At 41.1% G+C, this 12,646-nt stretch overlaps 1 protein-coding gene across 2 annotated transcripts; it reads left to right on the forward strand.

Annotated features, from left to right (window-relative positions):
* On the forward strand, positions 2,809-12,204 carry LOC8068544 (phospholipase SGR2). Of its 2 annotated transcripts, XM_002443691.2 has the most exons (22): positions 2,812-3,282; positions 3,771-3,871; positions 4,187-4,339; positions 4,490-4,645; positions 5,082-5,153; positions 5,231-5,374; positions 6,001-6,051; positions 6,875-7,045; positions 7,509-7,658; positions 7,929-7,994; positions 8,093-8,614; positions 8,863-8,950; positions 9,049-9,155; positions 9,245-9,317; positions 9,790-9,892; positions 10,111-10,204; positions 10,294-10,356; positions 10,549-10,597; positions 10,683-10,783; positions 11,181-11,227; positions 11,315-11,558; positions 11,858-12,204. In XM_002443691.2, exons 1-21 carry the CDS (start codon positions 3,000-3,002, stop codon positions 11,544-11,546), a joined length of 2,826 nt encoding a protein of 941 aa, XP_002443736.1. In that variant the 5' UTR covers positions 2,812-2,999; the 3' UTR covers positions 11,547-11,558; positions 11,858-12,204. The 2 variants fall into 2 exon arrangements, 1 of the variants encoding a protein (XP_002443736.1); XR_002455501.1 differs by lacking the exons at positions 10,549-10,597; positions 10,683-10,783; positions 11,181-11,227; positions 11,315-11,558; positions 11,858-12,204 and having other exon boundaries at positions 2,809-3,282; positions 10,095-10,204; positions 10,294-10,347.

Below are 12,646 nucleotides of genomic sequence, written 5' to 3' on the forward strand. Positions count from 1 at the left end.
ATAGTGGAGATTTGACTTTGGTTTAGGCGCTGATTGGCTTTTATTTCTGTTTGGTCTTTTTCTGTGAACTGGTATCCCCAGCTTGTTACTTGGTACTGTTGCTTTCTAAAAAGCAGAGGAGTTTTCCTCCTTTTTAAAAAAAAATTAGCAAGTTGAGATAAGGAGTTGTTGGAGGAGGATTTTTATGCTTTTAGCAAATTTGGTAGGATAGCATGTTGAAATACCAAGTTGTTGGAGATGCTCTTAGATTTATTATAGAATATATTTTTATAAGATACTTATTTTATGTTATATATTGATGTTTTTTCTATAAAGTTGATTAAATTTGAAAAAAAAATTGAATTTTAGGAATTGGAGTTTTTATAGGAAAGAGGGAGTACATCGATCTACCCGGTCTCCGCATGGACTGCCGTTGCATGCATTTATGCCTTGACCAGTTGACCGTCAACTTGGTGGCATGCCGCGTCGACGACTCGACCTAGTCAGTCAGGGTCAGCAAGAGAGGAGAGGAGAGGAGAGGAGACTTTGACCCGGCGGGCCTGCTGCCTCCACCACCCAGACAGACAGGGTCCTCGTCGTCTGGTCGCCGCGCGTGGCAGGCCGCCGCAACTGTTTTGGGCCGCCGGCCCAGTACTCTGAACCTTGGCCCATCAAACAAAGCACATCTTGCAGCGACACGTTTGGGCCGGCGGCGAGCGCGGACTGACGATGGGTCACCACGTGTCCCCGGAGGATGGGCCCACAAGGTGTGGAAACGGTCAAGGCTAAGGCCTTGTTTAGTTCCGAAAAGATTTTGGATTTCGGTACTGTAGCACTTTCGTTTGTTTGTGACAAATATTATCTAATTATGGACTAACTAGGATCAAAAGATTCGTCTTGCGATTTCCAGCTAAATTGTGTAATTAGTTTTTGCTTTCGTCTATATTTAATGCTTCATGCATGTGCCGCAAGATTCGATGTGACGGGAAATCTTGAAAATTTTTTGCTTTTTGGGGTGAACTAAACAAGGCCTAAGAGTGAGGCCTGCTGAATGCACGTGTGAGGTTTAACTTGAGCTACCTGGGCTTGGGCTCCGGAAGCATGCTGGTCTGCGATGCTCCATAAGCCCACTTAGCTATTGGCTCCATCTGAACCATTTATGCCAATCCGACGTCTGAGGCCGCTCCTGCCGAGAACAAAACCAACCAGCCACATCTATAAAAGAAACCCTAGGCTTTGTTTAGTTCACCCCAAAATTAAAAAACTTTTCAAGATTCTCCGTCACATCAAATCTTATGGCACATACATGAGGCACTAAATATAGAAGAAAACAAAAACTAATTGCACAGTTTGTCTGTAATTCACGAGACGAATCTTTTGAGCCTAGTTAGTTTATGATTGGACAATATTTGTCACAAACAAACAAAAATGCTACAGTACCAAAATCCAAAATCTTTTCGGAACTAAACAAGGCCCTAGCTTCACTTTCTCTTGTTTCTCTGGCTTTCTCGTGTCGCAGAGCTAAGAGAGGAGAGCTGACGAGCAGGTGGTGCATGTGTTCGAGCGCACAGAGCCGAGCTGAGAGGTGCCATCGACACAAGTGTGGACAGCAGGCTGACCCTCGCCAGAGCTCGCGTGCAGTGGTGGCTGCGCACGGCTCCATCGAACTGCCCTGCAGTGGCGCTCAGGCGTCCCGACGGTCCCGAGTGGTGAGCCCAGGCAACCCGGCTACCACATGGCCCGCGTCCCTATTCTTCAACCTATGTTATTGTATTAGTTGTTACATGTTATTGCAGCAACCGTTCGTTATTGTTGTAAGACTATGTTGTAATAATACTATATTTATAGTATTTCAGCTACTTCAGTCTATTGTTTGTACCAGTATGTCTGGTGTTGTTGCACTATCATGTGTATTGTGTTGCAGCGTCAAGTGTACGGGGGCAGACTGTGGAGATGAGTTAGCGGTAGACGGATTTGCTAGGGGCTGGCAAGACGAGGGGTAGGGTGGATCCCATGCTCGTGGGAGTAGGGACGGGCTCCATACGCGGGGATTGGACAAAGGGCGGTCCTCCGTGCGGGATGAGTGTGGCAGAGGTGAGTTGGTTAGGGGTGGATGAGGTTTCCTTTTCCTTTTTTTTTTCTTTTCCCCGTGTGGCGCGGGAGGAGAGCTCGACGTTTGGATGTTTTTACCGTCGGATGTTCGGTGCTAGCAACACACTGACACTAGAACGCAAGGAGTCACAAAAGTGATGTGTGTGACAATAGAGATGGCATTATGTGGAACAATGCTGCATTTTTTTCTTTTGCATGTGGAGGTTCTATAAACTTTTTTTTTCATGAAGATGGAATAGAGTAATGGTTCATCAACGTAAATGCAAGTTCAGGAAGCGACGAATTTTACTAGGCCTGAAATTGGTTCCTTTCATTTATTAGTTGTTGTTGGAGGTGGATTGTTTAGCGTTTGAAATGGCTGGAGTAGTACATAGAAGGAGTATAGGACACCATTTCTTCAAGTAAGAATTGCTAATCCTTCGATAACAATGATGCTTGTGCCATCCGAAGTCTTCCTTGCTTTCAAAACTCACTGAAAGTACGTTGGCTTATGTCATTTGCGAAAATCTCTCATCTGTACCTGTTGTTTATATATAATCTTGTTGCACTTATGTCATTTGTGAAAGCATCCTCTCATCTGTCATCTCTACATGTCTTTTGACCTATTCAAACTTTCCACGTTTTCAAATTTCAAATTCAAATAAAAAAATCAAAAACAGAAAACGGATTCGGTACAACCACTGGCCCGACCGACCAGTCACCCATGGCCACGGACTTGCAGTTGCAGTTGGGCTCTTCTGATTCGGGCGGCACATTCCCTCCGTCCCGTCCCGTGACTTCCATACCCATCTCTCCTGAGGTGGGGGCCCCACCTCGCCGCCCCCACCGCCCTTCTCTCTTCCCCGTCTCCGACTCCACTCCTCTCCTCTCCTCTCGCCGCCGGCGATCCCGAACCGGGAGCGGCGCGCATGGCGGCCGGCCCGGACGAGAGCTGGGGCGCGCGGGGCGGCAACCCGGGGGACGCGCACGCGCAGGCGTCGACGAGCCGCGCGCCCCCGGGCCCGGGCCCTGCCGGGGAGACGGAGGGCGCGTCGCCGGACTCGTTGCGGAACACGCCCTCCAACATCGCCCGGCTGCAGGACACGATCGGGCACTGCGCGGCGCGCCGCAAGTACCTCGCGCACACCAAGAGCCCCTCCGATGGCAAGGACGTCCGCTGGTACTTCTGCAAGCTCCCTCTCGCCGACAAAGGTGCACCGCCCCCCCGTCCATCCCCTTCCCCTCCCCTCTCCTCGCCTGTATTTGACTTGGGTGTTTCGGTTTCATGCGACGCCTGGGCTGTACCAGGTGATCAGTGGCCCCACGTACTCACTGCTTCCGAGCAGCTCACCCACCATGGCGCATGCCGACTGCTTGGGGTTTAGATGTCACACAAAAACTAGTTACTATTCTGGGTTCATAACTCATGTGGGGGCTTCAAAAGGATCGGTCCCCGAACCTGCAAATTGGGGGTTGCAATTTTAGTCCCATACTCCCGTAGTCCCATGTGAATTCTATCTGTCTTAGGAACTAGAATCATTATAATTATAATTAAACAGTAGCAGAGCATGTCTGCACACCGGCTATTATTGTAGATTTATAGTTGATTGATCTCCTGAACTATCACATTTTTTATGCTTCAGGTTAAAGTTTTACTGATTCGACTCTTAACGATCGCATGTGGTTCATTGTTGATGCAGTGCTCTCTTCTTCTGTACCACGGACAGAGATAGTGGGGAAAGGAGACTATTTCCGGTTCAGCGAGAGGGACTCTCTGGCACTGGAGGCGTCTTTCCTGGAGGTTACCATCTCAGCACACATTTGGATGCCTAAATGTTTAGTTAGAAATTTATACCATCTTTAATATTAATTCTACAGCTATTGAAGTATAATGTATATGTAAACTGATAACATTGTCAGGTAATTGATCCATGATGGTGATTTTTTTGTCTAATTTTGTGCATTTATGTACAGTGTAATATATCTTGGTACGTTTGTTATTTTATTAGACTTGTTTTGCTCTCTTTTTTTAACACATCTGATACGGTATAAGGAGAACTGCATCCATTCTTAATAACTTTATCTTGAAGTTCACGTCATTGGTTATTCTTTGTAGAGGGAGGAAGAGCTGCTTGCGTACTGGTGGAGGGAGTACGCTGAATGCAGCGCAGGACCGAGAGGATCCTTGGTTGAAAGTGATGACTCTGCGTACCTTTATAAGGTGGAGGAAGAGCGAGTTGGGGTTCCTGTGAAAGGTGGACTATATGAGGTCTGTAATCTCTTTCCTAGTGTGTTCTATCATTACCAGAATGAATCATCATGTATGGATCATTGGGAAGCATTCTACCCATTATTGTTGACCACTCTCAGTATGCTATCTAGGAGTTTGTTGTTTCCATAACAACCTACTGTTCTGCAGGTTGATTTGATGAGGCGGCATTGCTTCCCTGTGTACTGGAACGGTGAAAATAGGCGTGTCTTGAGAGGCCACTGGTTTGCTCGCAAAGGTGGCGTTGATTGGATTCCCTTGCGTGAGGATGTCTCTGAACAACTTGAGTTAGCGTATAATTGTCAGGTACAAACCTTTTGTGGAGTGTTTCTTTAGTGACATTTGCCCAAGACTATCAGCAAGCATTTTCCTGGATTGCCAGTTCACCATAACTGTTAAGGATTTTTGGACAGTCATTTGCTTTAGGAATGATAACCAAGCTTGCCTTACCAAATCGAAATATTTTTATATTAATCCAATGGTCTGGGCGCTCAATCTTAAACTGTCTAAAGAATCTTTGGATAGTTGATTTGTGCTACAAGGGATAACAAAACTGGGATGGGAACATAGCTCTGAACCATGGGCATCATGATTGTGATGGAAAATGATATAACTACTGCATGAAACCATGAACCTTTCTCCCTAGTCATCTTGCACTGTTACTTTCGTCCCTATACTCATACTACCATATCTGTTTTTTAGCTCAGAAAACAGCTGAACACCGTATTGTTGTCAAAACTAGGTCTGGCATCGTCGAAAATTTCAGCCTTCAGGCCTATTTGCAGCAAGGGTTGACCTCCAAGGAAGTACACCGGTATGTAATGCTGATAAAAGCTTCTTCAGAAAGTGAAGATTGATAATTTGGAGTCAAGCTAAAAAAATTTTGTGCAGGATTTGCATGCTCTTTTTACTGGAGAGGATGATACTTGGGAAGCTTGGCTTGTCTTTGATACAGGTCCTAAACTTGGTAGCAACACAATCAAATTAAGGCGCGGATTTTCTCCTTCTGAATCTGCAAGTACAAACCCTTCACAGGTAACGTACCATGTTGCTGTTTTTTTAATGCCATTATCTATCCAATGTGTTCAGAATTTGCAAGTCGATGCTTTTACTTTTATTTTTTCATTCTAAAAGGAAACTGAAATCTTGATATTTGGTCCAGTGTTTACTGCTTATTTGTTCTTTATTTTGTATAAGCTTAAAATGTTAGCATCTCTATGGATTGCAATTTAAGCATCATGAGGACTGGTAAACCAATTACGTTATATCCTGTTGAACATGTGATCTGCTGCTCTAAGATGAATTATATACAATTAGCAAAAGTGAACTTTCTGTAGTGCATAGACAAAAGTCACCACTCACATCTCCCTAGCCTAGCATTTTGCTGCCTGCGAGTTTGGTCGTACCTGTGGTTTTGTATCTTTCATTCAGCAGGAAAAAACACTAGCAAAACAAATCAGCTAGTGCGGAAAAACTGCTTAATTCTCAAATTTTCTGCTTCAAATTTTGAAATGCACTCCTATTTTTGGTTTGTCAACTTGCATCATATCAGAGCCTGTAAGTTTGAATCTGGAATGAAAATAATTGTCTCTCACCATCTTAAGCTGTACTGAACAATCAATTCTTATTTAATGCATAACTGCCATCTGATTCTTTGCCAGGATGAGTTGCGTCAGACAAAAGAAGAGGAAATGGATGATTACTGCTCTCAGGTATTTATTATTTGATGAGGCATAGTGACCTTTCTCCATATCAGTAGTCTTAATTTGGAAGTGAAACTGGCCTGCTCTGTGTATTATGTTCCCCCAGGCAAAGGATTTAGGTGTACTTAATTATTACAGGAAAAGGTACTTCAGAGTATTTTTTCCCCCAATACATTCTCAAATTCACTTAATTCCCTTACTGGCAGGCTCTTAGCAACATTTTGTTGAATATATCACTAGGTGGCATGATGTGAACTTTTGTGCCCAAAAAGACATGAGGCCACTTGTGATGCTCCAAGTCTCCAACATGGCATTGCCTTAGGAAATGATTAGGTGTTTTTGCCTAGGATAAAATCTTGTATGAACATTAAAAGACTAGGGAGAAGAAGCTAATTTGTACATGAAGAAACAAGCTTGGCTCAGATCTAGAACCATAAAACAAACATTGGGGGGAAGGTGGTGTCCTCATAATGGGTTAACTCATTCGTCGGTTGGCCTTGTAAAGTACCATAGGCACTATGTATGGGCACTATTCATTGGGGTGTTTAATGGTGTTTGCACTTGCTCACCTCTTAGACATTACTTTGGACATTTTGCATTGGGATTGCCTGATTGCAAATGACTGCATGTACAAAACTATATAGTTCAATGGAGCACTTTTTTCTATCACCTGAATGCTTAGCCCTATCTACCAATCTTACACCAAAGGTTGCCACATAATGTGTATCAGAGGATCATCGTGTTGAAAACATTTCCCATAAGTTTTACATGGTTTTGTGTGCAGCAAAAAAACTTTGAAGTGATAATAAATTCTGCAATTGCTCCTTAATAGGTTCCAGTTGGTCATCTGGTATTCATGGTTCATGGCATTGGACAGAGGCTGGAGAAAGCTAATCTTGTTGATGATGTTGTTGATTTCCGTCGAGTAACTGCTAACCTAGCTGAAAGATACTTAACTTCTTATCAAAGAAGTACCCAGAGGGTTCTATTTATTCCATGTCAGGTAAAAAACTCAAAGTTAACACAACCCTAGCAATACAACGAGTGTGCTAATAAAGAATTCTGGACTCAGGCTTCTTGAGTTAAGGGTTAACATGCAGTCTATAGTTAATCTCATAATGGACTACTTTGTTATATATTCTAACAAAATGGGTCTAGCACTTCACTTTTTCATATTTTCTATGGTTTAACATGAACTAAAACACAAGATATGCATGACTGGCGGTTATCTAACATTCACAGGCATTTCGATCTGTATATGTATATATACTTAGTCTGTTAGTCATACTTTGCTACCACTAAGTGTAAACAAATAACATTTGTTTAGTTGTTTCTTATTTAGTTATTTATGTTATTAAGGGTAACAGATTACCAAATTGATTTTTTCATTAGCCATGATATATCATATGGTTATATCTCCATTTGTTGATGATTTCTATTTCTAATAATGATGCTTATTATTGTAGTGGAGGAAGGGCTTGAAGCTCAGTGGTGAAAGTACTGTTGAGAAACTCACTTTAGATGGAGTTAAAGGTCTTCGAGTCGCGTTAGGTGCCACAGTACATGATGTTCTATATTATATGAGTCCTATCTACTGTCAGCATATTATTGACTCGGTAATTTGCTATATTACTGCAGTACCTTCTGTTTGCTTTTTTGGTGCAAAGTCCTTGATTTTGTTTCGTGGTTTTAGAATCAAATCTGATTAGTCCAAGCAACTGTGATGACACTGTCTTTGAACTCCATCTCACAGCTCCAGTTATCCTCCTTTGGTGTACATTAGAAAACATGAATATTCCCATGCTATCTTTTGTGCTGTATTACCTGATTGATAGAAAGCATTGTTGAACTCCGTACAACAAATTAGTGACTTAAACTTGTTACAGGTCTCAAACCAGTTGAACAAGCTGTATATGAAATTTCTGAAGAGAAATCCTGGTTACAGTGGAAAGGTCAGTTCGATAGTTCATGACCCATTCACCATGTTTTTCATAATTGCCATTATGCTGATAATTAGACAAGAAATCTTTTGCCTTGCCCTATTTTGCAGGTGTCATTGTATGGCCACTCGTTAGGAAGTGTTCTATCGTATGATATACTTTGTCATCAAGAATCCCTTTGGGCCCCATTTCCAACAGAGTATCTGAACATGGAAACATCTGATCGGAGTCAAGGAGCAAAATCAGCTAATGAAGTTGCTTTGCATGATTCAGGCGCAAAGGATCATGATACTTCTACTCTAGGGCATTCTTGTGCTGATAATGAAAACAGTGTCGCTGATGAGGATAGCACCATAACTGACATGTCACATATGGACAGCATCCTCCCGTCATGTGTGCCCGATGATCCATCAAATAACCATGAAACTGTTGTGCCACGTGGTGCAGTTGTTGCTGAGAAAAATGGAGAAGAAAATAAGGTTGAGAATCATCAGACGGTGTATACTGAGGAAGGAACAACTTCAGGTGTAAGCACAAAAGATGCTGAAGGATCAAGCATTTCAAGATCTGCTGAGGAAGTCCATGAAGAGGTCCTTGACAAAGACAAATTGATCATTTCACTAGAAGAAGAGGTGTGAATACATGGAGTTTGTCTGATTTAATACTATGTATCTTTGAATCATCGAACTTCATGAGGATCGCCAATTGTTGATTGCCTTGAAAGAAATGATTAATACAAACATATATTTAATTAACAGTGAAACAAATGTATTATAATAAAATAACAATGTTATCTTGAAGCCAAGCACTCTTGAAGCCAAGCAAATAGTGCAAGTTAAACTGGCATAACAAATTGATGCCTATACTCTCCTTTATTCAGGTGAAATGTCTTAAGGCTAGACTAGATCATCTTGAACAACATAATCATCTAGTGACTGAAAGCACCAGTGGTATCGAGTATCATGAAGGTAAGTAGTTGCTTTCAATCCAAGGCATCTTGTAGAAGGCTTCTAGTGTGTTCCTTTTTTGATGTATTTATTCAAAATTTTATGTATATTTGTGGTAGGCAAAAATGGCAATCATGACTTGAACTCTGGCAAACTTTTCATGGCGCAAAGAATTACAAACCAGTCCTACTCACCACAAATCAGATACACAAAACTAAACTTTAAGGTGATATCGCCCTAGTTATTTTGAGTATTCTGTCATTGTTTTCCACTTGAATTTTATGTCATTATTGCAATATTTTTTTGGATATTCAGGTTGACACATTCTTTGCTGTTGGATCTCCCTTGGGTGTCTTCCTTTCTCTGCGTAATGTCCGTATTGGTATTGGTATGCAACCTTTGACTGATAATAATTCATGTTTATAAGGGTTATTGTTGGAACAACAATAAGCCCTATTGGTCCCCCTTGTTTTACAGCAGTGTCGATGTCTTTGTTTTGGCTGTTTTTGGTTTTTACAAATTTAAATAGTGCTCTCCTTAGGTTTAGATTGTATAGCGTTTCATCACCTTTTGAACTACCTGCTCGATAAGGATTCATCCACGAGTAGCTAGAAGAAGATTATTTACCCTCCGTTGCATGGTTGCCTGAACAAAGACTTGTGGAATTGTTCCTATGTATCATCAAGGATTATGTTGATAGTGGCACATGCTTCAAGCTACTGTTAGCATTTCTTTGTGTGCAGCGACTTACAAGTGTTCCTGGCAACTGGCTAGTGCTTCTATATTGCCAGCTGTTCCATGTTTTGTTTGTCTTATATCATTCCATGATCTGTATCTGAATTCTATAACTTGTTCTACAGGCGAAGGGAAAGATTATTGGCAAGATGAGAATATAATTGAAGAGATGCCATGCTGCAGGCAGATGTTCAATATTTTTCATCCTTTTGATCCTGTAGCATACAGGTTTGTAGCTTTCTTACACTTTTTTCTTATCTAATGTTTGGAGAGTTTGTAAAACATACAATACCACAGCAGAACTAAATATTGGAAACCTGATATGAAAAGATGTGCTTAACCTTTGTTAAATTTAGATACTGTGTTTTGTTGCACTGGAAGACAGTGCACTTATCTGTTGCATAGTGAGGAATATGTCATATGAATCTAGGTGGGCTTTTATACAGAGTTGAACCACTTGTATGTGAAGATTATCTAAAGAAGCGTCCTGTAATTGTTCCCTACCATAGAGGCGGAAAGCGGATACATGTTGGAGTGCAGGTGGGTTGTTCATCATTTTAATTGTCTGTTCCTAGCAGAGAATTGCTATGTTTTTATTTGACCAATATTTTGGTTGGTATATCATGTAGGAGTTCAGAGAAGATATTTCTGCATGTTCTCAAGCCATTGCCCGTCAATTGAAGTCACTGAAGGTAAGTTCTTCACTTCTGCTGGGGTTTTGTGAATTTAGTGCATCCTTTTAACAAACAGTGTTGTCATTCTCGTGTTTTTGATATATTAAACAGTATGTGTTATGCTTGTGAATGGTCTAAAAGTGAACGCTGTTAATATAGCCTTAGGAAATATGTGCTTTCACCTCTTCATTTTTTATCTTCTATATATAGGTCAAAGCAGTAGCTGCTATGCTAGCATTGAGCAGAAATGACACAGAAGGTATATATTTTTCTTTGTCTATCTTATACATTTAAAATTACAAAGAAAAGAGATTCTGACATAATGATGATCTTTATTCATCTAGAGGATGGTGAGAGTACTAATGAGAAAGAAAGATCATATGGTTCCATTATGATGGAAAAGTTGACCGGTTCACCGGATGGTCGAATTGATCATGTGCTTCAGGTGATAAATTTTGCTCTTAGAGAACTCAAATCTGTACTCTGTATTGGTGTATTGCAGTACAATGGGCCACTGCTGACACAGGCCCACAATCTCACCTTTATCTGTGAGTACCTGTGGGTTCCACCACTAGAATTACTGGTTACTAAGCTGTGGTTTGAGATTAAGGTCTAAGAGTACAAAGGGTTGTGCAACTCTGAAACTGCGTTCTCATCATTTCAATGTGCCATACAGACAGTACTTTATTGTAACATTATTTGTAACTGATTAGCACATTCACATTTGCATTTAAGCCTGTTTGCAACATGATCCACTTTGTCCTTATATTTTTGGGTTGGCTGTTCCTGTATGCTTTTACGTTGATTATCTTAGAAGTCTTAATTTAATTCTATTTTTGCAGGAGAAAACATTTCAACATCCATATCTATCTGCTCTGGGTGCTCATACGTGAGTTGAAGCCTTTCCTGTTGATTTAACTATCGTTGCCTGTTCAATCGAGGTTCAGATTTTCACTGACCTGTGGATGTCCTGTAGCAACTATTGGCGAGATCATGATACTGCTCTCTTCATTCTCAAACATTTGTATCGTGATATACCTGAGGATCCTCCAAGCGATGTCATTGAAAGGATGCCTGTTAAACTATTTTATGAGAGAAATCCAGTTGAGGAAGAAACGCCCGTGACATTTTCAGATCATGCAGCAGTTAAGGAGTTCTGCAGAAAGTTGAGAGCTTACTCAAGAAAAACAGAGGATGCCAACTGCTAAAGCCTCTTGATGGTACGTGTGCATGATTATCGTTCTCATTTCCCTTTAGTCTTGTTGCATATGTATTTTGGTTAGTTGTTAATAGCATCTCGCCTAGTTTTACTGTGCTGCTTAGGTACTTGTTTATCTGAACTTAAAATCAAACTTAATCAGCAAATATCTGATTCAGAAAAAGATGAGCAAATTGTGGGGGACTGGCAACTTACCGTAACACATAGTAGTCATTGGAACATGGGTGTGCGATATTTTGCTTCGTTGATTGAACACTAAAACACTAAACCCAGTGTTTTTTTTTTCTGTTTGGCCCCCAGGGATCATTTTCTGATGGAAACCATGTTACGACCCCACGTTCCTCGCCAAGCAGAAGCAAAGATGCAGACATGGGAAGGAAGAATGATTCCATAAGATCGTGATCCTAAGAGAGAAATCCACGAAATGATGTTTTACACTTCACACCAGAATTAGGGCACGTCCGGTTGCCGCAGGTTGTACATAGAACGTCCGGCTGTAGTTTTGTGTGAATCTTGAATGTAATGTTGCCTGCTGTACATGCTACAGAATGTCACGAATTAGGCCTTTTTAGTTGCAAAATGGACACTAGCAATTTTTGTTTCCATTTGATAAATATTGTTCAATCATGGATTAACTAGACTCAAAAGAATTATCTCACAAATTATAGGCAAACTGTGTAATTAGTTAATTTTTATTTGTAATGTATGTGCCGCAAGAATCGATGTGAAACGATAGCCTATAGCAACACCGAGCTGAAACGAAGGTCGCAACCGTTGCTTGCATCTTTTGCTTTTGCATTAAATATATTTGTGGGTTAGCAAGCAAAACCGCTTGCGTGCCTAGCGTGCGGTAATTGCAAAGCTTCAACATCGCATGAGCATGCGATTGCGGCATGTCTTGCTTCTCATGCAAACCATAGCTTCAGAAAATGTAAGAAGTGCTAACCATAGTTTCAGAAAATGTAGAAGTGCTGGAAACTACTTCAGGCTGTTGATCATGGGATATCAGGTCAAAATACTCCATAGAAAAGAGACGAGAGAGCGAAAATAACTTCCGAACAAATAAGAGCAAATAACAATGCAAAACAA

This window comes from Sorghum bicolor, chromosome 7 (assembly GCF_000003195.3).
Source record: "Sorghum bicolor cultivar BTx623 chromosome 7, Sorghum_bicolor_NCBIv3, whole genome shotgun sequence".
Classification (NCBI taxonomy): domain Eukaryota; kingdom Viridiplantae; phylum Streptophyta; class Magnoliopsida; order Poales; family Poaceae; genus Sorghum; species Sorghum bicolor.